The sequence below is a fragment of the Canis aureus genome, chromosome X (assembly GCF_053574225.1).
Source record: "Canis aureus isolate CA01 chromosome X, VMU_Caureus_v.1.0, whole genome shotgun sequence".
In the NCBI taxonomy this organism is placed as follows: Eukaryota; Metazoa; Chordata; class Mammalia; order Carnivora; family Canidae; genus Canis; species Canis aureus.
In genome coordinates this window covers 33,123,325-33,149,482 of record NC_135649.1, presented here as the reverse complement: position 1 = coordinate 33,149,482, position 26,158 = coordinate 33,123,325, and the positions used below count along the sequence as shown (strand labels likewise).

The 26,158-nt window shown below is 39.2% G+C and overlaps 2 protein-coding genes and 1 long non-coding RNA gene across 8 annotated transcripts in view; 1 reads left to right on the top strand and 2 right to left on the bottom strand.

Moving 5' to 3' along the window:
• Positions 1-26,158, top strand: part of DOCK11 (dedicator of cytokinesis 11) — a 189,529-nt gene that overhangs the window by 120,193 nt on the left and 43,178 nt on the right. For all 6 annotated transcript variants that reach the window (XR_013374910.1, XR_013374911.1, XM_077888910.1 and 3 more), the window contains 10 exons: positions 732-848; positions 2,465-2,540; positions 3,320-3,429; positions 5,601-5,712; positions 12,005-12,071; positions 13,775-13,822; positions 15,201-15,343; positions 16,587-16,702; positions 19,471-19,608; positions 23,948-24,130. Coding sequence is in view for 4 of the 6 variants with exons in the window: in XM_077888910.1 (XP_077745036.1) it covers positions 732-848; positions 2,465-2,540; positions 3,320-3,429; positions 5,601-5,712; positions 12,005-12,071; positions 13,775-13,822; positions 15,201-15,343; positions 16,587-16,702; positions 19,471-19,608; positions 23,948-24,130 (1,110 nt within the window). In the remaining 2 variants the exon portion in view is untranslated. The remainder of the gene's footprint in view (positions 1-731; positions 849-2,464; positions 2,541-3,319; positions 3,430-5,600; positions 5,713-12,004; positions 12,072-13,774; positions 13,823-15,200; positions 15,344-16,586; positions 16,703-19,470; positions 19,609-23,947; positions 24,131-26,158) is intronic.
• On the bottom strand, positions 6,042-10,399 carry LOC144308443 (uncharacterized). The gene is made up of 2 exons (XM_077888912.1): positions 8,301-10,399; positions 6,042-8,159 (listed from the first exon to the last, which is right to left on the bottom strand). Exon 1 carries the CDS (start codon positions 10,251-10,253, stop codon positions 8,919-8,921), a length of 1,335 nt encoding a protein of 444 aa, XP_077745038.1. The 5' UTR covers positions 10,254-10,399; the 3' UTR covers positions 6,042-8,159; positions 8,301-8,918.
• LOC144308444 (uncharacterized) lies at positions 6,042-10,571 on the bottom strand. The gene is made up of 2 exons (XR_013374912.1): positions 10,399-10,571; positions 6,042-6,296 (listed from the first exon to the last, which is right to left on the bottom strand). It is a non-coding gene; the product is annotated as an uncharacterized LOC144308444 (long non-coding RNA).

Below are 26,158 nucleotides of genomic sequence, written 5' to 3'. Positions count from 1 at the left end.
GCCTATGTCTCTGCCTCTCTGTGTCTCTCATGAATAAATAAATACAATCTTTAAAATAAAACAAAAAAATGTTTCTTTAAGGAATAGAGTAACTCACCATTTTTCAAAAAGATTCATTTATTGGAGAGAGAAGGGAAGGGCAGAGGGAGAGAGAATCCTGAAACAGACTTCCTACTGAGTGTGGAGCTCAATGCGGGGCTCAGTCCCAGGACCCCAAGATCCTGATCTGAGCCGAAACCAAGATTCGGCCGCCCAACTGACTGAGTCACCCAGGAGCCCCAGTAACTCACCATCTTTTTTACTTCTTTCGTTTATTCATTCTTTCAGCTGATGTGTATTGACTATCTTCTCTCTGCCCAGGCACTGGGATTGAAGCAGTAAAACAAGACAGACACAATCCCTGTGCTCATGAAAACGCAACCCTCACTGGAGTTAAAGAATGGGACTGATATCTGCTTCCTAGGTCAAGTGCTATTTTTAAAAGAATGAACTTCTGCCTTTTATGTAGTTAACGTCTGAGGGATGTGATTTGACTCTGTATTGTGTCTACATTCAAATACCAAGAAGGTTCTGTGGTAACTAGTTTTGAGACTGAAAGTACAAATAGACTCGTGCTTCACTCATTTGTTGTGGTTATCAGCCTACTTAGAGTCTCAAAACAGATAGATGAGGCCAACTTTGTGATGTAGACATATTATATACCTATTAAGCTTTGGATAATTATTTTTCAGAACCAACAAGCCAAAATAGCACAATTGTACCTCCCATTTGTTGGACTGCTTTTGGAAAATATCCAGCGGTTAGCAGGTCGAGATACTTTGTATTCTTGTGCAGCCATGCCTAATTCTGTAAGTAGTTATGTGTCTCCACTGGTGCTATCCCGTTTTACTGACTTGTTTAGAATTGGGATCGTATGCTGTATGGTCTCTATCTTAATCATTACTTTTCATTCCATTTTTACAGTTAAGACTTTTTCTAGAGCAGTGCTTCTCAAACTCTACTGTGCATGCGAATCACCTGGGGATTTTGTTAAAACAGTGATTCTAATTCTGTAGGCCTGCAGTGGAGTTGGAGACCATGTGTTTCTAACACACTTTTGCCTGATTCTGGTCCAAGGACTACAATTTGAGTAACAAGGTCCAAGAGAACACCAAGAATCCCTTACACCCAGTGTTTTGTTTTTAAGATTTACTGTTGTTATTTGCCATTAATATATGTATTCAACTTGTAAACTGAATGGAAGATTCTTTGCTTCCAAAATGTGAGGCACCAGGGGCTAAGCTGTATTCCTTTGCTTCCCTTTTGCAGGACATCCTCCTTTTGGTTCTTCTTGAAAGTTGCTTTTAGCTCAGCACAATTGATCTGTGCTTTTTTTCTCCCTTTAGAAGCTTAGTGTTAAAAGCAACTTTGGAGGGTGATCAGTCTCCCATTTGGCAAAACCACTTTTTGGCATTGTAATAATTAAAACTTTCCTTCCTTATGTTAGACCTAAAAGGTTTTCTTATCTACTTGTCCTAGTTTTGCCTTCTTAGACATACATAGAACACATCTGTTCCCACCTCTGCATTATGCCCCTTATACAACTGCCTTCTAAATTTTTGTTGAGACCAGATATCTCCGCTTCATCTGCTGTCATTCCAAAACCCTTGACAATCTTGGTTACACTCTTAGATACGCCCCATTTTAGAAGTCACTCTATTAAAATGTGGTGTCCAGAATTCTACACTTTAGAGTCTGCCCAGTGGGACGAGTAAGTCCTGCCCTACCTCCCACTCCATGTTCCATATGGCCCAACATCACTTTCACACTTTCAGTAGCCATGTCATATTGTTGAGTGGCAGGTTAAACTGGGTCATTTACAGCTTCCTTTGGAAATTACCCCTATCAAATGTCGTATCCGATTTGATCAGCCTGCCTTGGGTTCCTGGGAAAGCTGCTTTTAAGCCTCCCTGATGGCTTTATTGCCCATAGCTCCTGATTACATAAATCAGCTCAATGTGGGTGCTACATTATCTACCTGGGCTTTAGGCTGGTCTCTCTTCACAAATACAGTCACTCATGCTTATCCTCACTCCACAACATTTGACAGTGATATTTGGAAGTATTTTACTTATCTGTTCTTTTTTCTGTAGTTCAAATTCATCTAGGGCTTCTGGTCACACCCCTCCTTCTAGCGTTGCACCTAGTTCCAAGGAGGAGAACTGAGCCATGATTGGGCTGCAACCAGTTGCAGCTTTTACCAGCTATCTAGAGTTCTGTTACTTGGCCAGAGGTCATGCTTGCAAAGTATACTAGTCCCCTGTTTTTAAAGAGATGTCACCTAAATACTAATAGTGATAGCTGATTTACACTTTCACAGTGAGCTTTGTTTAAAATTAGGGTACTCTCTCATTCTGTTGATTCCAATTTCTCATCCTTGTGTACAAATGTGTTGAAATGACAGAGGTATCACATTGTGTTACAGGCATCCAGGGATGAGTTTACATGTGGCTTCACTTCACCTACAAATAGAGGGAGTCTGAGCACTGACAAAGACACAGGTAATTAAGTCCTTTAAAGATTATACATTGCATGGTATGTAGAAATGCATCCTTTCTCTGCATTTTTGAAATACTTCATAATAAAAGTCATACATAGCATGTTCTCTACTAAAGTTTAATTAAAATCTGACTCTTGGGGATCCCTGGGTGGCTCAGCGGTTTAGCGCCTGCCTTCGGCCCAGGGCATGGTCCTGGAGTCCTGGGATCGAGTCCCACATCAGGCTCCCTGCGTGGAGCCTGCTTCTCCCTCTACCTGTGTCTCTGCCTCTCTCTCTCTCTGTCTCTCATGAATAAATAAAGAAAATTTAAAAAAAATACAATCTTACTCTCATTTGCAGCCTTTTTTTTTTCCTTAAGTTTCCTTATCTAAGCTTGTTTAAAACGTAGCTTTGGTATACTGACATAATAGAGGCTAATGAGAAAAACACTGGTTTCTGATCCTTTTATCTGTCTCCAGTCTTGAATAAGACACTTCCATTTCCTGGGTCCAAATTTCCTTATCTATAAAATTCTCTCTCAGATTGTGTGGCTTTCATTTATTACTTCCAAGGAACTTCTTGTAGTTTCATACATAGTAAAGTATTTCAAGAGGTTAAAAAAAATCACCCATTGTTAGGCTTTTTTTGGTGTTTTGATATTATATAGAAACTTCAAATTTTAGTTGACCAAGATCTATCCCCTAAAATCTATCTTTACTTAAATTAACCCAGTACCTACTTTTAAAAATATTTTTTGACCATTCTTTTTGTTGTTAACACAAGGACTTGGCTTTATTCCAGCTTATGGGGCTTTTCAAAATGGACATGGAATTAAGAGGGAAGATTCAAGAGGTTCCCTCATCCCAGAGGGAGCAACAGGATTTCCAGATCAGAGCGGAACTGTCGAAAATGTAAGAACCTAAATATATGGGATAACCCTAGGGATGTGTTGGGCTACAACAATCTTTCTTCTCAAAGGCTTTCTACTCTCCTATAGCCTCTCTGGATCTGTAAAAAGCATCCCATAATTCTTGGATATTGCGGTGGTTCCTTCCTATCACAGCAGCTGCTACTTGGATATTTAAAACTGTGGAGGATAAGGCATTCATCATTAAGAGTTCTAACTTTGAATACCTCCCTTAATCCTCACATACTGTAACCTGTTCTAGAGAGGGAAGGTTCAAGTTTAAAATATCTAATGCACCTTGTCATTTAAATCCCTTCATGGCAGGGTTAATTCAGCCTTTCATTCTTTTGTAATAGAATAGTTAACACGGGAGAAAAAAAAATTAGGTCTCCAAATTGATGATCTTGGTGTCTCATCATCACTTAATCAGAATATGTTCTCTAACATTAAAATTTGGGAGATGTGTGCCTTGAGACAGAAACCTCATTTTATTTTTGAGACAGAGAAGAAGCCAGCGGCAGGGGGCAGGCAGCAAGGAGGGGCAGAGGGCAAGGGAGAGAGAATCTTAAGCAGGCTCTATACCCAGTGCAGAGCCCAACGCGGGGCTTAATCTCACCACCCTGATTATCATGACCTAAGCTGAAATCAAGTCAGACACGTAATCAGCTAAGCTACCCTGGCACCTGGGAAACTTATCTTAGGCCAGTAAAGCCTTGTCACACTACTATGTAAAATCACAGTCATATAAAATTAGGGTTGGAAGGGTGCATAAATATAATAAATTCCAACTCAGTTTACAAATGAAAACTGGGTTTGTGGGATCCCTGGGTGGCGCAGCGGTTTAGCGTCTGCCTTTAGCCCAGGGCGCAATCCTGGAGATCCGGGATCGAGTCCCACGTCGGGCTCTCAGTGCATGGAGCCTGCTTCTCTCTCTCTCTCTCTCTCTCTCCCTCTCTGTGTGTGTGTGACTATCATAAAAAATTAAAAAAAAAAAAAGAAAACTGGGTTTGTGACTTAGGACAACCACACAGCTATGGCAGGCCAGACCTGAGCCCAGGTTTCCTGATTCCAGCCATATTTCTCCTTTATCATGGCATTCTTAGTGTGCACCAGAATCACCTGGGGAGGGACCTAATATAAGCAGATAGCTGGGCCCCACCCCAGAGTTTTTTATTCCATCTGGGATGGGGCTTGCTAATTTGTTTTTCTAAGTTCCCAAGTGATGCTGATGCTGCTGGTTGGGAACCACTCCTTGAGGACCACTGGAGTATACTTCATTGAGCTTGGGAGTAAATAGTAATTTATTCACAAAGGTTCCTATTTCATGTCATTTAGAATTCTGTCAACAGACATTATCATAGGTAAGGCAGATAAAGGACAAAGAAGTTAAAGAACTTGTTAATAATCATACAGCTAGCAAGCATTCAGAACCTAGGTGTTTTGCTCAAAATGAAAATTCATTCTTAGTAAATCCTAGTTTAGTAAATGCGTATCTCCAGCCCAATTTAGCTCAACTGTGGAAGTATTGGTTTTTAATAAGGAAAATTCTTTAGATTATTAATACTCTATTCATATAAATTCCCAAATAAGTCAGATCTTGGCATGCTTAATAACTGATATTTTAACAAAACTCCTTAAATAATGGGAACATCACTAGTTTGTAGATGCTCTAGTTTTGAAATATTACTGGAATCTTCATCATATTATCTTGTAATATTAGCCCTTTAAAAAATATAGATTCCCTGACCTATTATTTGTAGGTTGGATTTTAATTAATAAACTTTGAAAGATTCAAATTAAAAGAGCTTAAAATGGCTCTGTGCTTTGATATACCTTAGTTAAGTTCCTCCTCCATGTAAAAGCTATTTTTCCTGGAATAGCCACATATGGTTATATAAGGTTTTTACTACTACTAAAACACAGAACTTATGGGAATGAAACACAGTGTTCATGACTATTATCTTGGTGAAGACCCTCGGATGATTTCTAGTGATACTACTCTGTGCAATAGCAATAAAGAAAGATTCCAGCTCATTTACCTTCCAAGTATGATATAAAATTTGGATTTAGGCTTAGAATTTTCCCAAACAGGACTAATGATACAAATAGTTATTGGGTTAAAGGTTATGGGGAATTATAATATTGTTTCACAAAAGTCCTATCTTTCTATTACAGACCCGACAGAGTTCTACAAGGAGTAGCGTATCCCAGTATAACCGATTGGATCAGTATGAAATCAGAAGCCTCTTAATGTGCTACCTGTATATAGTAAAAATGATTTCTGAAGGTGAGTTACCAGCATATTAGGCCTGGTCTCTACTAGACATTTACCTTCGCAAGTTCATGCAGTAAATATTTGATCATCATTTGTATGTAGAACACGTACACATTAGAGACAAATCTTTGAAGACTCTGACCTTAAAACATTCCTATATTTCTAACTTAAAATAGGTACATTTTGGTCATAGAGGTTTGAGTCTTCTATTTTTTGAATTTAAAACTTGATTTCTAAAATGAAACAATAGTTTCCAAAGTGCTAAACGTTTTTTTTTCATGCAGAGCTTATAATTCAGTAAATGACCGATGTAAATAGGAGGAGGCAATAATAACCAGAAGTCATATTTAATATTTTAGTTTTTATTTAACCCAAGATTTGGAAAACCAGAAGCAAACAAAAAAAGACAGGAAGGGTTCTCTGAGGGTAGGGAGTGCCACTTTTATCTTCGTAGCACCACTGATGGTATTGTGTGGTATCAGATTCTTTTTCAGACTCCAGTTTTTTTCCCTTGGTGTAGAGTTGTACTATTTACTAGTATTAACACTTCTTCATATGATAGAGTAACCAAAGGGTTTTCATAAACTGCATGTCCTCTGGAAGTAAAATCAGGAGGTTATCTAATTCCCAAATACCACATTTATTTATATAATTCCCTCCCTTTTCTTCCTTTTCTCAGTATTTTTACTGAAAAACATGTATGCAGGAATAAAGAACATAAAAGGACCTCAGTTCTGATTATCATTATACATGTTATCATTATATTTTACTTATCTATTTCTTACTTTATTTTTAGTAAATGTTAAAGATTCTTTATAATAATACAGGCTATAAAAACAAAATAATTTGATAGCTAGAGACTAAAAATAGCTAGATATGAATAGTTTAGAATATATTAATAAAACAGTAGAAATATAACTATAATCTTTAAGTTCTAAGATTGTATAATTTAAAGTCAAAGACTATATTGAGACTATATGATGTACCACCCTCTTTTGGGAAAGAAAGAAATAAAGGGAGATCATTTTGAACCCTGGTGGTATTTCATTCTGAGAAATAATGGATCAGTTAACAACTATAGCCACAGCTCACTATTTTTGTCTTCCCACAAGGTGAAAAGTGGGCAGACTTGGAAAGTGATGGTTAATGTATATGGGGTTTCTTTTGAAGGTGATGAAAATATTCTAAAGCTGGGGTGATGGTCTATAACTCTTTGAAAATGCTATAAACTACCGTATTGTGCACTATTTAAATGGTTGAGTTTTATGGTACATGAAATCACTCAATAAATTTGTTTCTTTAAAAAAAGGTCTAAGGGGATCCCTGGGTGGCTCAGTGGCTTAGGGCCTGCCTTTGGCCCAGGGTGTGATGCTGGCGTCCCTGGATCAAGTCCCACGTCGGGCTCCCTGCATGGGGCCTTCTTCTCCCTCTGCCTGTGTCTCTGCCTCTCTCTCTCTCTCTCTCTCTCATGAAAAAATAAAATCTAAAAAAAAAAAAAAGGTCTAAGAGGGACACTTGAGTGGCTCAGTGGTTGAGCATCTGCCTTTGGCTCAGGTCATGATCCCAGGGTCCTGGGATCTAGTTCTTCATTGGGCTCCCCATAGGGAGCCTGCTTCTCTCTCTGCCTTTGTCTCTGCTTCTCTGTGTCTCTCATGAATAAATGACTCTTAAAAAAAAATGGCCTAAGAGACACATGAAAAAAAAACAACAACAACAACAACAACAACAACAAAAAGTAGTTGAAAAAAAAAAGTAGTTGAATACCACCATACCCCAAGGAAAGAAAGTTGGGGGCAGGCAGAGAAAAAAAAAAGGAGGGGGGAGGAAAAAAAAGGAGGGGGGAGGAGAAAAAAGGAGGGGAGGGGAAGAAGGGGAGGGGAAGGAGGAGGGGAGGGGGAGAAAAAGGAGGTGGGGGAGTTGCATTGCTGACTGCTCCTCTCTTCCACATGTGCACACGTGCACACCACACACACACACACACGTGTGCATGTGCACAACCACATACTGTGATAACCAGTGACAAGTCTCTGGCTGTTTTTTTTAGTGTCATGGATAAGACCATAACTGCTTTGTTTCTTGAGAACTTCATAGTTCCTGCTCCTCTTATAAATGTTGACCTCTCTTGCTGAATATTTGGTCTTTGTTCATTAGATTTTTCTTTCTTATGCTCTTTTTGATTTTTAAAAGCACATTTTTAAAGAACTAGTACACAGTCTGTCACATCTCTTTATCTTTTGTACATGTAAAGTCATATTCATTTTATTCTGAAAAAAATCTACTTCTGGATCTTTCTCAATGGATGTATTCTAGTTGCCTGGTCTTGTCTGGTAAATTTTTTAGTCACTCTATGTGCATTTAAATGTTGAACTCTTATAAGTCCACACTCTTCAGGTCCTCTCTTGGCTTTAATTGGTTCATAAACAGTAGCAACTTAATTTCAACAAAAAGATGGTAGACCTCTATCAATGGATGTATTCTAGTTGCCTGGTCTTGTCTGGTAAATTTTTTAGTCATTCTATGTGCATTTAAATGTTGAACTCTTATAAGTCCACACTCTTCAGGTCCTCTCTTGGCTTTAATTGGTTCATAAACAGAGCAACTTAATTTCAACAAAAAGATGGTAGACCTCTATCAATGGATGTATTCTAGTTGCTTGGTCTTGTCTGGTAAATTTTTTAGTCATTCTATGTGCATTTAAATGTTGAACTCTTATAAGTCCACACTCTTCAGGTCCTCTCTTGGCTTTAATTGGTTCATAAACAGTAGCAACTTAATTTCAACAAAAGATGGTAGACCTCTATCAATGGATGTATTCTAGTTGCCTGGTCTTGTCTGGTAAATTTTTTAGTCATTCTATGTGCATTTAAATGTTGAACTCTTATAAGTCCACACTCTTCAGGTCCTCTCTTGGCTTTAATTGGTTCATAAACAGTAGCAACTTAATTTCAACAAAAAGATGGTAGACCTCTACACTTCTGTATGGAAGTAGAGGGATTCTAAATTTCCTTCTCTATTTGTGCTATATTTTATTAACTGGCATTAAGTCATTGTTTCAAAGTCTTAGTCATTTCCCAAACCTTTTTTGTTCTTATTGTCTTGTTTATTATTTACAGAAAAACAGAATCAGAGTCAAGGGTAATCAGTTACACAGTCTGAATGGACAAGAAGACTGTCCTTTGGTAAAAGAAAAGCATTTTCCTTGAGAGGATGAGGGAAAGCTACTTCTCCCTTTTTCCTGACTGTATCTTGGCTTTTCTCTTGATTACAGACTCAAAGATCAAACTTTGGGTATCACTTGGAGGCTTATAGGCACCATACTCTGTACTTGTAGATTCATTACTATTCTTCTTAACGGATTGTTCAGTGGACAGTGTCTGGTTACTGCAATCTCTTACAGAAAACACATTGTTGCAATAAGCAGTACCAGCCTTCAATCTTCTTTTCCCATTAGATTTTAAGGTATAGTCAAAAGGAAATACAGTTAAAGGGGGCTTTTCCTTTCTCGATGTAAAAGGGGAAAGTGAACTTTTGTTATAATCAGGCATATTTTCCTCTGAAGTTTCAGATATGACTTGAGTAGTTGGGTTTTCTGCAGAAATACTGGAAAGGCTCCAAGAGAAGTCAATATGAGTTTCACACTTTTGTGTGGAGGTCTTCTGGGTGATGATATGTTTCCTTTTTGGCTGGCCAAGCTTGTCTTCATGAAGGTCTGAAACATCTTGAAATCCATCCCCACTTTGAGGATCAAGTGTAGATGTTAAAGGAAAAGCTGCAGTTGACTTCTGATTGGTACTGCTCACTGCAGCAGGCTTACTGCTATTAGAAGAAATCTCAGGAGAGATCTGTGGCTCCTCAAAGAGGTCCTGACTGTAAAATGGAATTGCAAACTTTGGACTTTGTCGTCGTTCTTTTTTTCTCCCAGATCTTATCTGTTCAGTATTTGATTGCCTCATTTGGATAGGCAGATGCATCTGAGCACTTGGGGCAGGCTCCTTGACCGAAAAAACTTGCACAGACCTTTGAGTACAGGGAATAAAGTCATCATCATCGCTATCAGAAAAAGAAAAAGAAGGCTGAAACTGTTGCTGATTCAGTCTTAGTTTTTCAGAAAGCTTTTTATTTTCTTCTCTTAACTTATTCCTTTCTGCAGTAAGCTCAGCAATAAACTGAAGATTTTGTTGCTGAATATCATAAAACTCTTGCTGTAGCGTGTTCCTGTACGTTTCATTCATTGAACAGCGGTCACATACTTTTGCGTTTAACTGATTTCGCAAGTCACGAATGGTGCTATTGAGGACTTTCTGTTGTTCGGTCAGCTCTTTAATTTTGGCTATGGAGCCTGTCCACCTCCCGTCTGCCAATCGCTCTTTCCTCAAAGTGGCTAATTTTGCCTGTAAACGGTGTAGCTCTCTATCATGGAGCTCTTTGAGTGCTAGCCAAGTTTTCTTAAACTCGTCAGACGACACATCACAGACACTGAACCGCAATTTATCTTTTACGGAAGGTTTCTTACCACTTCCCCTGTCTCCTCCACCCATGTTCCCTTTCTGCATTCTGTCTCACGGATTTGGGATTTAGAAATGGTGGAGACGGGCTAACGGCTTGACAGCGCTGCCGCCGCTGCCGACAAAGTGGCGGAGGAGCTGCTGACTAGAGCTGGGCCGCGGCAGGGATAAGGCTTTCACCCCTTTTACAGACCTTCTATGAAGCTGCCTCTGGGCACACGGCTGGCACAAGGCTGGCTCAGGGATGGATGGAAAGTCCCAACGTTTTGGCGGAAAGAGGTACGAGTCTTTCGCCAGGAAAAGCCGGTGCGCAGGAGAGGGAAGATGGCGCCTCGGCACCGCGCTTCGACGGGAGGCTGAGAGGCCGGAAACCCGGTGGCTTCTGGGAGATCTGGGCTTCTCTGAGCAAGGCAATAAAAGGCGGGGGGGGGGGGGGAGACCGGAAGTCCCTGCTCGCTTTATTTATTTATTTTTAATCTAATTTGACGCTACTTCTCATTTGTATTCTTGAGGATCAGTGTTTTAGAAAGTATCAATACTCATGGCTTTAAAAACAGTTGGAAGTAAAGTCAAAATCCCTACCTTCCTCCCTCTCCCACCCCCTCCATATAGCCAACATCGCCTAGTCTTCGCAGCCCTCGCTTGCCGGTTGTAACTGGAATGGCAGGTTTGTCATTGGACAGTTCTGTTTTACGTATAAGATGTTTACGTTGAAGAGCTACCGGCACCGCTAGCTATATCTGAGTTGCCTAAAAAGGGGATGGAGAGGGGTGCCTGTCTGACTCAGTGGGTAGAGCATGCGACAGGATCTCGGGGTTGTCAGTCTAGCCCTAACTTTGGGTGTAGAGATTAGTTAAAAATAAAATCTCTTTAAAAAATAAAGGAGCGTTAAGTGGCGGCAGTATTTTTTTTTTCTTTTCATTTTTTCCCCCCACATCTCAATAAGTCACTGTGTTGGAAGCAAAGGAACCAGTCACAAGAGAAGTATATGTGATAGATTTAAGGGACTTTTATATCTGGAATAATTCAATATGTGTGTGTGGACAAATGGTTAAAAGATAAACAGCCATATTTTTAAGAGTTTATTTGAGCAAAAATTGATCAGAATCCGGTAGCATCCAATCTAGCAGATAGAAAAAAAGGCCTGAGGAGCTGTACAAAATGAAAGACATTTAGAGGTAGAAGGGAGCTGGAACAAGGAAGTTAATACAGGGGGGAAAAAGTGGGTTGGATGTGCTTAGCATAAAGTTATTTAACATCGTTTTCGTTCAGCCTGTTGTTTTGTTTTTAACTCTGTGTGTGTTTACATAATACCAGGGCCTCAGAGTTTATAATGCAAAGGCAAAGAGAGAAAAAGAATCTCTCATAAAGTTTAAAGTTCTCAAACTTTTTGGTTCACAGAGCCCCTTGAGTAGCAGGCAAAGGTACTTGACCCTCTGTTTGGAAAAATACACATAAGCACACCATGTTGCATAAAATTTTAAGAAGTTCATTAAAAAACCCCAGGTCTGTTTCCCTTCCTCCATCTTCAGGGACGATATGAAGATTAATGTCAGCCATCCAAAAGAATATTTACAAAGTAAATAATTGTTAAAACAATCACAGATAAACCAATACATTTGGAATTAACTCAAATACAGTGTGTATTGAGCAATGAGATGGGAGAGGAGGAAATAGATGAAACAACTGGCTGTGAGTTGATGGTTGTTGAAGCTAGGTTATTGGTTATTGGTACTTTGGGGTGCACTGTGTTATTTGCTCTACTTATTTCAAGATCCACCACTTTATTCCATTTTCAGATACTCTCTTAACTTACTGGAACAAAGTATCTCCTCAGGAGCTCATAAACATTCTCATACTTCTAGAGTAAGTTATATTAATATATTTTTGTAAATTTTCTTCTTATTTGGGGGATAAAATATTACCTTTTTTCCCAACAGCTTATTTGCTAATAATGTAGGAAATATTCAACTATTTTGGTAGCATCAAGGCTAGCACATAGGTTCTTCACATAGATAGAAGGAAACATGGAGATGGAATACTTAAGATATCAGAGAAATTAGCTAATAATAGACCATCTTTCAGCCCAGCAGCAGTCTTTCTGGACTGGAAAACTAGAAGTGGCATCAGCTGTCCAAAAGCATTCATTTGGAGCAGATGCTGGCTTAATGGAGCAGCGTCAATGACTGGAATTTAGAATTTGTACTCCTCTGTAGAGCTGAGTAACCCTACCAACTTCAGAAATGCATATATATATTCATTTCCATTTCAAGGCAGTTGGGGGAAAACCCAGTCTTATTTCCTAGGTGGAGGTGGGAACTTGCCCTAGATTGTTTGCTGAGCTATTTGTACATCCTTATTGAAAGCTAGAAAAAAAAAATAGAATGAAATGTAAGAAATTTTTAAATAAATAGCACACAGGGGCTCCTGGCTGACTCAGTTGGTAGAGCATGTGACTCTTGATCTCAGGGTCATGAGTTCAAGCCCCACTTTGGGCATAGAACTTACTTTAAAAATAAATAAATAAATAAATTAATTAATTAATTAATTAATAGCACACACAAATGATGCTTTTATGTGCACGTCCTTCAAAACAAAAAGGATAACCAGTACATATTAAAGTCTTTCAAAATTTTACAGAGAGTGTCAGCAAACAAATGACAGTTAAGATATTAAAAAACTATACTGAAATATTTACTGATGAAAATATATGATGTTGGGGATTTGCTTCCAAAAAATACAAGAGATAGGGAGGGTGGAGGGAGAGCATGGAACCTGTTCAGAGTGTAGGATAAACAAGAATGGCCATAAGTTGATAACTGTTGAAGCTGGTGGGTGCTGGGTATGTGGGAGTTTAGTATGCTATTTTCTTTACTTCTGTATGTGTTTGAGATTATGAATAATGGAAGGTATCTTAATGCCATTATAGAAATACAGCAGTTGCTCCAATTTTTAAGGCTTAAGAAACTTTTTATTTAGGTATTAGTGGCTAAGCTGGAGATTTTTGCTATGAAACCTTATAGAGCACGATGTAGAATCATCATTTGCATTGACAACCTTTTTATTTTTTATTTTTAATTTTTTTCACTGACAACCTTTTTAAATGTGGCTAGAATTGTATGTGAAGACATGGAGCTTTTTGTTGCTAATGTTATAGCAAATAAATCTAGAAAGATATAATATGGCAAACCCACAAGTAGTTAATGTGTATATGTCTGTATACCAAAGCATATTATTGTAGTATGATTTAAATAAGCCATTCTTGGGATCCCTGGGTGGCGCAGTGGTTTGGCGCCTGCCTTTGGCCCAGGGCGCGATCCTGGAGATCCGGGATCGAATCCCACGTCAGGCTCCCGGTGCATGGAGCCTGCTTCTCCCTCTGCCTGTGTCTCTGCCTCTCTCTCTCTCTCTCTCTCTCTGACTATCATAAAAAATAATAATAATAAATAAAAAATTAAAAAAAATAAATAAATAAGCCATTCTTTGTAACATGTGAGTTTTCAAATATTACTTGTTAAAATGCAAAGCAAGGCAATATCTTACTAACATGCTGTTGTTTTTCTTTCTAGAGTATGTTTGTTTCACTTTAGGTATATGGGAAAAAGAAACATAGCAAGGTAATTCCCACTGCAATTTCCACTTTTTTCCTTCTCTTCCAACAGAGGGCAGTGTTGATCATGCCATATAAAACCTAGATTCTTCATTTTGTGTTAACATGAGGTTGCTTATGGTTTATTTAATATGTCTGAACTCAAATTGTAAATTAAACTAGTGTGAAATGATATATTTTTAAGTTTTCCAAAGGGTAGTGATTATCCTGATATGCAGAGTTTCTGTTCTAATCCTAGAACAGATGCTTGTCTTTTCTGAAAGAGGTGAGAAAGGGCTTAGATCCAGGAGAAGGCAGGAAATCATAAAGTGGGAACAACTGTAAGGTCTGTACTTTTATCAACAACCTGTCAATATTGACTTCAGTTGCTAAGGTAAATAGAGATCCTCAGCGGCTGGGATGTGCATTCTATATTAGCTCTTTTCTACTTTTTGCCACCTATGTCTTAATGAAATAAATACTTCAAAAATGTTTGTGGGAACCTAAGGAAAAGATTACTTATTCCAGTAAGATCTGTTTTAGGGGTAGAATTAAGGAACTCAAATAGAGTCCTTTTTATTTTAAGTTAAATTCCATGGCACTTCTAAAAACCAAAGGGGCACTTTGGATGGAGGTTATTGCTCGATGTTGGGAACATCCTAATAATGCATAATTCAGGTGACGATTTCCAGTGTCTTTCCCTGTGACTGGAACTGGCATGGTAACTACCACCACGAACCTTACTTAACCTCTACAATTCTGCTCATTCTCCCACTCTGTTCACTAGAGGAAAGACAAACTCTTCCTCAGTTCCCAGACGATCCAGCTGTAATTTTTTTTAAAGGAATCTTAAAATCGAAAGAAAACAAAAGTTGGCCCATCCTAGTAACAGACATGTTTACAGAGTAAAAATTTCTGATCCAGGACTCCAGTCCAGGACTCCAGTCCAGGAACAGATCAAATTGGCATTCTTTTTTGCACACCTAACCCCAGAAATCCTCCCCACCTCATTTTACCTCTGAGTATCCGTCTCATTCTTTCCTGGGACTCTTGCCCTGCCTCACCTTTTGAAGAAAAGCGTGAGCCTTCTGAAGTGTTGGCCACTTGACTCTGATTTTTTGAGGGGAGGGAGGGAAGTAAGAAACTTTTTCTAAATTCCTTAATTATATTCTCATAGCAAAAGCTCTTTTAAATATCCATGAAAACATCATACAATTTCCAGTGCTGCCTCATTTCAGCCAAGTAATAGTAGATAGAGTATTGAACATGGTATGCTGTTGATGTGGAAACCTAGTCATGTATTAGGTTGTTGTTTATTTTTTATTTTTTTGGTTGGTTTTTTTTCAATCTAACATTGAGATCTAGTATTAAAGTACTCCATTTCCTAACTTTAAAATTCACTTTAGGGTGCATGATGCCTGGCTGTCAAAGCACTTTGGAATAGACCGAAAATCACAAACCATGCCAGCTCTACGAAACAGATCAGGAGTAATGCAGGCCCGACTTCAGCATCTTAGTAGCCTGGAAAGTTCGTTTACACTTAATCACAGTAAGTGAAAATGTGGGTAGGATAGCCATTTGAAATATACATGTAATACCATGTAACCTTGAAGAAATTCTAGCTTAAATTGCCAATACGATTGGAAATGCTTTTGCACACGTGAATATCTTTGCATATCTCTGTGTTTATATACAGTCATTTCATCATGCATGAATATCTGACAATACATGCATGGATTTTCCAGCAATTTTTAGGTAATAGTGGTTTTTCTCTTAGTTTGGTATTAAAGAAATTAATTTTTCCCACTGAATTGCTGTTTCCATCATATTATTTTACACTGGATATCCTTCATTCCTACTGTTAAACTCCAATGCAAATAATGGCATCTTAATATAATAATATATATTTGTTTAATATATATATCTGTTCATTTGATGATTTTAAGGGATTACATCTGCTGAACTGACTGCAGAAATGAAAGAACTGTAAATACTATTTTGACCAAGGTATATTTCACATGTGTTGAAATATTGACAAGGAGAATATGACAAGGAGAGAAATGTTGACCAGCGAGGGAAGCTAGAGGGTTATATAAATGGAAGCAGTCCTCTGAAAAGCAAATATTAAAAAGTCAAAGAGAAATCTTTCATTTCCATACTGTCCTCTGGAGGTTGCAGAAAAGGAAGTCAGCCAAACTGGCTTTGTGATAAGGACTAATAATAAAAACAAATGTCTTGAGCGGATGGACCCTGAACTAATAATAGATTCAAAACCTTTTAAAAAATGCAAGTTTTATAGCTGTAGGCTTTGCTCTTGTCACTTGTAAAAAGGTAATGGAGCTACTTCCTTTGGTTGCCCCAGATGCTTTGTTTTTCTTCTGATCTAGAAACAAGTACCCTAACAGAGGCATAATTGGAAACATCTGGCCACAGGGCACCACAGAATGTGATGTCGCTGACTGTCTATGATTTCTCATTTTCGCACACATAATTTCCCATGTTATTTCCCATCCCTGAAATCTTGTCTCCAAAGAAGCAGACACCTAATTATGTGTTGCAGAGTTGTTGATATGGAGCTGAAGTAAGAATGAGTGAAACTGATTAACCAGGATCATATTTGATTAAGGAATAAATGCAAGGAAGCTCATTAGGTCTGTGGATATTGAGAGCCTCCTTTCTTCTTGCTTGTGTCTCTCTGAGTCTTTGGGGGTGGGGAATCATTCAAAACTGATACGTGAATCTCTACATTGGGCAGTTTGCATTTACTTTTTTTTTTTTTTTTTTAATCTTAGGCTCTGCGACAACTGAAGCAGACATTTTCCATCAGGCACTCCTCGAAGGCAATACTGCTACTGAAGTTTCCCTCACAGTGCTGGATACCATCTCGTTTTTCACCCAGTGTTTCAAGGTAAAAATGAAGAGTTAGAATTTAGTTGGTGTCATAAAGAAGACATTATATATAAATTAATTAGAGAAAGCATAGTGTAGGGAAAAAGTCCCTAATAAACTGTCTAGAAACTTAGATGACAGACCTCATTTGGCTACTGTGTGACCTTGGGGATCCACGGAGACTTACCTGCCACATCCATAAAGGGAGGGGTTTGGGGTCATTTGCCCTTATGCTTCCTTCTACCTCTGAACTTCCGTTGTTTGATTTTTTGTGTGTGTTTTAAAAATGTTTTCTGTCACTCTTTTATTAATATATCCAGTAACTTTCAGCTTGAATTAGGATTGAACCAGTTTGCCCAAATACTCGTGGCAATGAGATGTTTTGTCAGGCTTGATGATGTCCAGGCGGGCTGGCTGGCTTCCCCTGACCAGGCATTCAATGCTTTTTTTCTCAGATGTTTGCCTCTGGACACAAATCAGCATTGCTAGGATTTTTAAAAGAAGGTTAAAGCAATGATCTTGCAAGGTTTTTGAGGAAGCAAAATGAGATGATAGGAGGGTGCTTTGAAGAGTAAAAATTATGTTACTGTCAAATAATGTGACATTAGCAGAACTCAAAAGTAAAAAATCTTGTTTGCTTTCCCTTGAGTTACACAGGTCAATTATTTTCATCCATCTTCTCTATGTAATGCATTTAATTGCTTCAGCCCTCCAGGTTTTCCTTCTTTTTTTTTTTTTTTTTGAGAGAGCGTACCACATGTGGTGGGTGGGGGTGGGGAGCAGAGAGAGAGAGAGGGAGCTCCCACGTGGAGCCCAACTCAGGGTTCAGTCTCACAACCTTGAGATCATGACCTGAACTGAAACCCAGAGTTGGATGTGTGACCTCCTGAGCCACTCAGGTGTCCCATAGCCTTCCAGCTTTACTATGGAATCCTGATCTGGGCTTTTCAGAGGCTTATAAGGGAAAATGAAATTAGATATTAATAAGAAATAGGCTACAGAATCTCTTTATCAAGTAATAAGTTTGTTCTAATTAAAATGCAGCCTAAGTTCATTTTTACCGTGCCAATAAATAAGAAGGACATCTTAAGGCTCACATTGTATTCCTTCCTCCTATTCAGATCCTTACTTAACAAATACGTGTCTTGGCAGATGTCAGTCACTATCCCAAGTGCTTTGCAAATATTAACTCACTTTTCTATTGTGAGGCTGGGGGTGAGAAAGGGGAGTGATTGCAAATGAGCACCAGGGATCTTTCTGAGATAAGGAGAGTATACTAAAATTGGACTGTGATGGTTGAAAAACTCTGTAAATTTCATTAAAATAATTAAATCATATACATAAAATGGGTAAATCTTATGGTACACATATTATACCTCAATAAACTAACAAATATGAACTCACTTTTATTTTTAGAAAATTTTTAAAGATTTTATTTGTTTGAGAGAGACAGAGCAAGTGAGTGTATTCCCAGTGAGAGGGAGAAACAGACTCCTGCTGAGCAGGGAGCCTGACATGGGGCTTGTTCCTAGGACGTTGGGATGAAGACCTAAGCCAAAGGCAGACGCTTAACCAACTGGGCCACCCAGGCACCCCTTCACTTTTAATCCTCATAATAGCTCTTTGATACAGATACTATGATTATTCCTCTTTTAAAAATTAGGAAACTGAGGTTCACAGGGGGAAGTTATGTCACATAGCTGGCCAGTAGCAGAACCAGGATTCAGAGCTAGGCCAGTCATTAAAAGAATCCATGCTTTTTTTTAAAGGTTTATTTATTTATTTTAGAGAGAATGAGTGGGAGGAGGGACAGAGGGAGAGAGAGAATCCTCAAGCAGACTCCCTGCGAAGTACAGAGCTGGCCTCAAGGCTCCTGGGACCCAGAGATCATGACCTGAGCCAAAATCAAGAGTCAGATGCTTAACTCGCTGAGCCACCCAGGCACCTCATGAATCCATACTTGTAACCATTACACCCTGAGCCAAAGTAGACTAAAGAAAGAACCAGAAAAGTTTTATACCATTCAGGGATTCTGGGTGTTGATGCTACCATTATACCTAGTCTGTTCAATTGTGATACCTGCTATTGAGCAATATACTGCTTAATATTAATAGATTAAAAAGGGCACCTGGCTGGCTCAGTCAGTGGAGCATGCATCTCTTGATCTCAGGGTGGTATGTTTGAGCTCCATGTTGGGTGGAGAGATTACTTAAAAAGAATAAGCTTTTTGAAGAAAAATATTAATAGGTTAGTAGTGTTTTCTACTAACCTATTAGTAGGTATACTAACCTATAACTAGTTCTGCATTTGCTATGCTACATTGGAAATTTTTTTTCCATCTACTTAAAATGATGGAATTAAGTGCAGTTGGAGTTTATGCAGCGTTTTGAGATTTCCAAGTTGAAAGATGGCACAAATGTTTTTTTTTTTTTGGCACAAATGTTTTTAAGTTATATTTAACTTTTTGTTTTTCTGAAACTTTCAAGCAGTGCTTTGATAAACAGGTATGGCAAAGTTGAGTCTCTCATTTGGGGGAGTGGGGGATGGCATAAACTATTTCTGCAAGATGTATTTTTTAAAGATTTTATTTATTAATTTGAGAGAGAGTGATAGCATGAACAGGAGGCAGGGCAGAGGGAGAGGGAGAACCGGGCTCCCCACTGAGCAGAGAAACTGATGCGGGGCTTGATCCCAGGACCCCAGGATCACAACCTGAGCCGAAGGCAGAAGCTTAACCAACTGAGCCACCCTAGCGCCCCGACGTGTTGTTTGTTTTATGTTTTATAGAGTCAACTTTTAAATAATGATGGCCACAACCCATTAATGAAAAAAGTATTTGATATTCATCTGGCTTTTCTTAAAAACGGACAATCTGAAATGTCGCTGAAACATGTTTTTGCCTCCCTGCGAGCTTTCATCAGTAAGGTAAGGAGAAAATCTTTATAGCTGCTAGCAGGCTCCATCTGTAGCAGGCCGGAAAGACGGCAATGAGACCACCATGTTGATATCCATGAACCTTAGACAGCAAAGCTATTAAGTATTGCCTTTGTAATCCTGGGTACAGAAGAGCAAAAAACACAAAAGGGGCCCAGCCAGGGACCCCTTAAAGTCTAAACATGCTGTTTATTTCACCTTGCCATTCCTTCCCCTTTCCAGCAGGCTCCTTTGAAAAGTATCATTTTCAAATTACCAACTTTGCCAGTTTTACTTCTAGTTTGCTTCTCTTTTTATAAGGTTTTATTTATTTATTCATGAGAGACACAGAGATAGAGGCAGGCTCCCTGTGGGGAGCCTGATGCGGGACTCGATCCCAAGACCCCAGGATCACACCTTGAGCCAAAGGCAGATGCTCAACCACTGAGCCACCCAGGCACCCCCAGTTTGCTTCTCTTGAAAGTCTTCTCATGCTAAGGATACAAACGTTAATCAGTGCATCCATGTATAAGCCCTTGGAAAGCAGAGACCAGGTTTCTTAACCGCAGGGTCTTGTATGATATCCTGCAAATGATAGGCACTCAGTACAGGTTCAGATGAATGAATTCTGCCTCTCATTGCTAATTGTATCTGCTGGCTCTAAATTTTCAGGCTGCTTACCTCATCTCAACAAAACCTCAGACCAGGCTTTTAGGAATAAATCTGACTGAAACTGATAGCAAAAATTTATTTCTGGTCTGTTTTTGATAGCTTTTAAATGTAATAAAAAGCATTATAAACCAGGATGGAGTTAAAATTATGGAAAGCTACAGTCTAGGCCTCTACTCTGGCATGTATAACTCCAACAAGACAAATTCAATTAAATGATTTGTGTAGTGGAATAGCTAAGCATGGAAAACTTTTTTTGTCATCATTATTTGTATGGCAGCTTATTACATTTACTTGATATAGAACTTAAGTGGATTTGAAGGTTGTTTTTAATTGCCATTCCTTGATATAATTTTTGAATAAAGAAGTATGTGGAGAACTGAATTCAACACAAGCATGTTATAAGAAACTAAGGGAAATAGATTCAGAAATAATTCATCAACCAAACAGTTAAAGGGTAGGAACTTATTGGTGTTAGACAATGTGTCAGGGATACAGTCCCAGGGCTTAACGTCCAGTAGAGGGAAACCTACACACATCTGTGGACACACATCCACAAATACCACTAGAATAAGAGAAGTCTGTACAGGGATCTGAGGGTGGGCAGAAGGGGAAATGTTCTAATTTAGCAAAAGTTCCTCTATAGTGGTAGAGATAGAACTTAGTAAGGACTGAGCAAGAGATGAGACTGAAGAGGTTAATGGGGACCAGATGATTATGTACTCATCTTAGGAGTTAGACTTCATCTTTGAGGCCTCAGGGAACATGGAACCAGCAGAATTAGATTTGTATTAAGGGCAGATTGATGTGGGTGGGGGGAAACTCTCTCAAAAGTAGTGTGGAGGGACGCCTGAGCGGCTCAGTGGTTGAGAGTCTGCCTTCGAGTCCCACGTTAGGCTCCTTGCATGGAGCCTGCTTCTCCCTCTGCCTGTATCTGCCTCTCTGTGTGTGTGTCTCTCATGAATAATAAAATCTTTAAAAAAAAGTAGTGTGAAAGGTGGATGGGTGGCAATACCAAATAAAGGCAGGAAAAAGACTTAACTATAGTGAGCTGGATAAGAGATGAGAACCTAGAGTAAAAAAAAAAACAAAAAAAAAAAAACACCCAAAGTAAATGACAGTGACAGTGAAGATGGAAAGTCAAAGTCAGACATAAAACATGGTAAGAAAATTGAATCAATAGGATTTGGTCTTTGGTTCACTGACTGGATGATGGAGTATGGTAGGTAATGTGAAATACAGAGAAAATATTACATTTGGGGTAAAAGTTAATGAGTTCTGTTTTGTGGGCCTGTTGAATTTAAGATGTCTTTAGGACATTCAGTTACAGCTATTAGAATTAGCAGTTGAATATATAGATCTTTGCTTGGGGGAGAGATCTTGGTTAGAGAGCTAGACTTGGAGTCATCACCCATCCACTCATCATCCATCCATCCATTCATCCTGTATTTATTGAACACTGTTTCTCTGTCTGGCATGGTACTAGGTACTAGAGATACAGGATGGGGATACAAAAGAAACAGTCTCTGAAACTTCTCAATGCTCTCATGAAGCTTGTAGGCTAGTGGGGTTGGGGAAAAGAAAATAAACAAGTAAATAAAATAGTAATTATAAGTTCTAGGAAGGAACCAAGGTGCTGAGATAGAGAATAATGATTTTTAGGAGATACCTTAATTTGTTTTATTTTTTTAGAGAGAGCATGTGCACACAAGTGGGGGATGGGGGTGGTAGGTGGTGGCAGGGAGGGGAAGAGGGAGAGGGAGAGAGAAAATCTTAAGCAGGCTCCATGCCCAGTGCAGAGCCCAATGCTGGGCCCAATCTCACAACCCTGAGATCATGACCTGAACCAAAATCAAGAGTTGGACACTTAGCTAACTGAGCCCTCACCCGGTGCCCCAGAGATACCTTACTTTAGATAGGCTTGTACCTTTTAAAATGAAACCTGAAATATAAAAGGGGCCAACTATTTGAAAAGCTCAAGGAAGAACACTCTAGGGAGAAGGACATGCATATGCAAAGACCCAGAATTGGGAAAGAATTGAAAATTCTGGGAACTGAAAGATTCAGTGTAGCTGCAGCATAGTGAACTAGAGAGAGCATCAGCATATGAGCGGTAATTGAAGCCATGGGAGTGGTTTAATTTCCCCTGGAGAGTGTGTAGAGGAAGAACCAAAAAAAAATAAAGGTCAAGAGCAGTACATTGGAGAAAAAACAACCTAGAAGGGGCTGGAAAAGAAATCTTTGGAAATGAGAGGGGAACAGCCAAAGAAGAAAAGTTTCAACATTATGAGGAGGTACAGAGTGGTCTAATGAGATAAAGGGGAAAGGGAGTCCATTGGGATTGATAATGAGGAGGTCATTAATGATTTTGGCCATTGCCCACTCAGAAAAGTATGGTGGAGATAGAGACTAATTTTAGTGGATTAACTACACTACTCCCATGCCCTCCCTTACACCTTTATTTCCATACTAGAGTATCTTGCCCAGCAAGATTTGGTCTAATCTGGTGAATCTATTGATGAGATTTCCCAATTGCCAATCAGAAAACATTCATTATCTGCACAGCATTGCACTTGGTGTTAAGGTGATAAGGAGTGGATTCCTGGGACACTGGCTGGCTCAGTCGATAGAACATGTGACTCTTGATCTCAGGGTCATGAGTTTGAGCCCCACGCTGGGTGTTGAGATGACTACCAAAAAAAAAAAAAAAAGGTTCATGTAACATGGGTTTAAAGTCAAGATTCCCAAGGAATAATTTTGAAAGGGTGGCCCTCTAGCTTCACACTCCCTGAAAAAATCCATGATGCACACTTGAAGCAACTTACTACTTGCTTGCCTAGACAGGTAAGCATAGGCAATTGTAACAAGCCTATGTTGTACAAATAATTTATCTTTCACAAAGCAAACTAAATACATTTTCAAAGTAATAGCCCCTTGGCTGTTTTGAAGACTGAGCATCACTTTTGTACTCTCTAATGCCAAAATATATTTTACTCAACACTATTTATGAGTAGAAGACACACATGCATATGTTTGTGGGTGTACACTTCACCTCTACCTCATTTTGTTAAAAGATCAGCTCTACTTGATGAATACATTCCCACTATAATTTTATCAGCATTTAGGAGTTCATAATGTAAGAAACTGTTTAAATATAAAGCAAAAGAGTAAGCATTGCAGATCATCCCTCCCATTTTCAAAGCCCAAACTGACACCCATCAATCATTCATCATATCAGCCATTCATTGATTTAATACATATTACCAAGAACCTACTTATCTTTTCCAGACCATCGTAAACTCTTCTCAGATCTGTCACATTTATAGGCAGTACTGGACATTTTTACAGTGACCTGTATACAGACTTGAATTGTTCTCATATTTTTAAAAGATTTTATTTATTTACTTGAGAGAGAAAGCAAGCAAGAAAGCACAAGCAGGGGAGGGAGGGGCAGAGGGAGAAGGAGAAGCAGATTCCCCACTGAGTAGGAAGCCCAACAAGGAGCTGGATCCCAGGACCCCAGGATCATGACTTGAGCCAAAGGCAGAGGCTTAACTGACTGAGCCCCCCAGGCACCAGAGCACCCAATCCAGTTTTGAGTGAGAATATAGTAGGCATTTGAGAGTTGATTGATTTTTGTGGTTGGATTTTCAGATACCTATTTGTTTTTCCTATTCTTTAGTTTCCCTCAGCCTTTTTCAAAGGAAGAGTGAACATGTGTGCTGCATTTTGCTATGAGGTTTTAAAGTGCTGCACCTCGAAGATTAGCTCAACCAGGAATGAAGCATCTGCACTTTTGTATCTTCTGATGAGAAACAACTTCGAGTATACCAAAAGGAAAACCTTTTTGAGGACACATCTGCAGGTCTGTGAAAATCAAAGCTCCTTTTCCTTCTTTTTTGAAAAAAAAATATTTTATTTATTTATTTGAGAGAGAAAGAAAGATAGAACATGAGCAAGGGGAAGGGGCAGAGGGAGAAGCAGACTCCCCACTGGGCAGGGAGCCCAACGTGGGGGCTTGATCCTGGCACCCCAGGATCATGACCTGAGCTGAAGGCAGACGCTCAACTGACCGAGCCACCCAGGGGCCCCACTCCTGTTCTTTCTTCTGTTCAATCTTTAGCTTCTAGATTAAGACCTAGAGATATTTGGTCCAATACAATAGCTATTAGCCACATATGGCCAGTTAGCACTTGAAACTTGGCTAGCCCAAATTGAGACATGTTGTAAATATAGAATATACGTTGGCTTCTGACAACCAAGCACAAAAAAAGGTGAAATATCTCAATTGTTTTATATTGACTGTATGCTGAAGTGAAATTTTGGACATTTTGGGTTCAGTGAAATATATGAAATTTCACCTGTGTCTTTTTACTTTTTGATGTGGCTCCTGGAAAATTTAAAGTCACATATGTGGCTCACATCCCATTTCAGTTGGACAGCACTGCTCTAGAGCCAAGATACCAGGAGCCCAGGCTCTAGCTCAGATTCTGGGAGTATCGCTCAAGTACCACTCACTGGGTGATCTTGAGGAGCTTCCTAGTCTTTCAGTGCCTCATTCATCGTATGCAAAATAGCAGTAAATACCTGTGCCTACCTCATAGGGTTTCGTGAGGATTAAAAAAAATGATTAAATACCAAACAAAATATTTGTTAGATAGCACAGCTGGCTAGATACTGTTACCGTAACAAGTAATTTAAGTTTGTTTTTCAAGTTCTGGCCTGCCCAGTTAGCACAAAATGAGAGATGGCTCAGGGTTTAGTGGCAAGCTTGGACTTTGGAATCAGGCCTACCTGGGTTTTTTTTTAAGATTTTATTTATTTATTCATGAGAGACACATAGAGAGAGGCAGAGACATAGGTAGAGGGAGAAGCAGGCTCCCTGTGGGGAGCCTGATGCAGGACTCGATCCCAGGACCCCAGGATCACAACCTGAGCCAAAGGCAGATGCTTAACCACTGAGCCACCTAGGTGCCCGCCCCACCTGGGTTTAAATCCTAGTTCAGCTACTTATTTACCATGTAACCTTACACAAGTTACTCAGTCTGTCTCTAACTCTCTGCCTCATCTGTAAAATGAGGCCAGGTATAGTTCACCTCGCGGAGTTATTGTGAGGGTGAAACAGAAAGTGTGTGTTGTGCCAGGCACCATGCCCAGCATGGATGTAATAGATGCTTAATGTGTGCTAGTTGTCATTTAAAAACTCCATTTCTTTTGCTTGTTGGATGAAACAGTTCTGAGCCAAGACACGCATGGGACTTCTTGACTTACTAGGATCTTTGTACTATGGGAAATCCTTGGTCATATTTCTGTCTTCCCTGCTATGGTCTATTCCACTGGAGTTGTTTATTGGAGGCTGGCTTAGAAGTAGGGAAGCAACTGTAAGTGGCTTTCCAGAAACATCATGGGGAATGGGAAGATCTGATAAAGGTAGATGATAGATGCTTCCTATAAAAATCTGCCACGTACTTCCTTTGGGATACTAGGGCCAGCATTACATGCTAGGGCCTTTGCTATTTGCTTTTCTGAGGCACCATTTAAATAACCACCTTCCCCAAAACATTTCTGCAATAAACGTGCCAGTATGCTCAAAATGTCCTATGAAGGGCCATTCTTCTGGGTCAAAGCATCAGTTCTCTCAAGTCATTTATTGAAATATAAATGCATTAATAAATGTGAGGACTTAAGAGCATCTCTGTCACATAGTCAGTGCTAGTAAAGTGTTAACTAGTATTATGATTATGATCTCTTTCATTCTCATAACAATGCTATCAGGTAGTCTTACCTCCCCCATACTACACATTAGGAAAGTGGGACACAGAAGGGTGAAATAACTTTCCCAAAGCCACACAGTAAATAATTAATAAAGTCAAAAGCTGAATCTAAGGCAGTT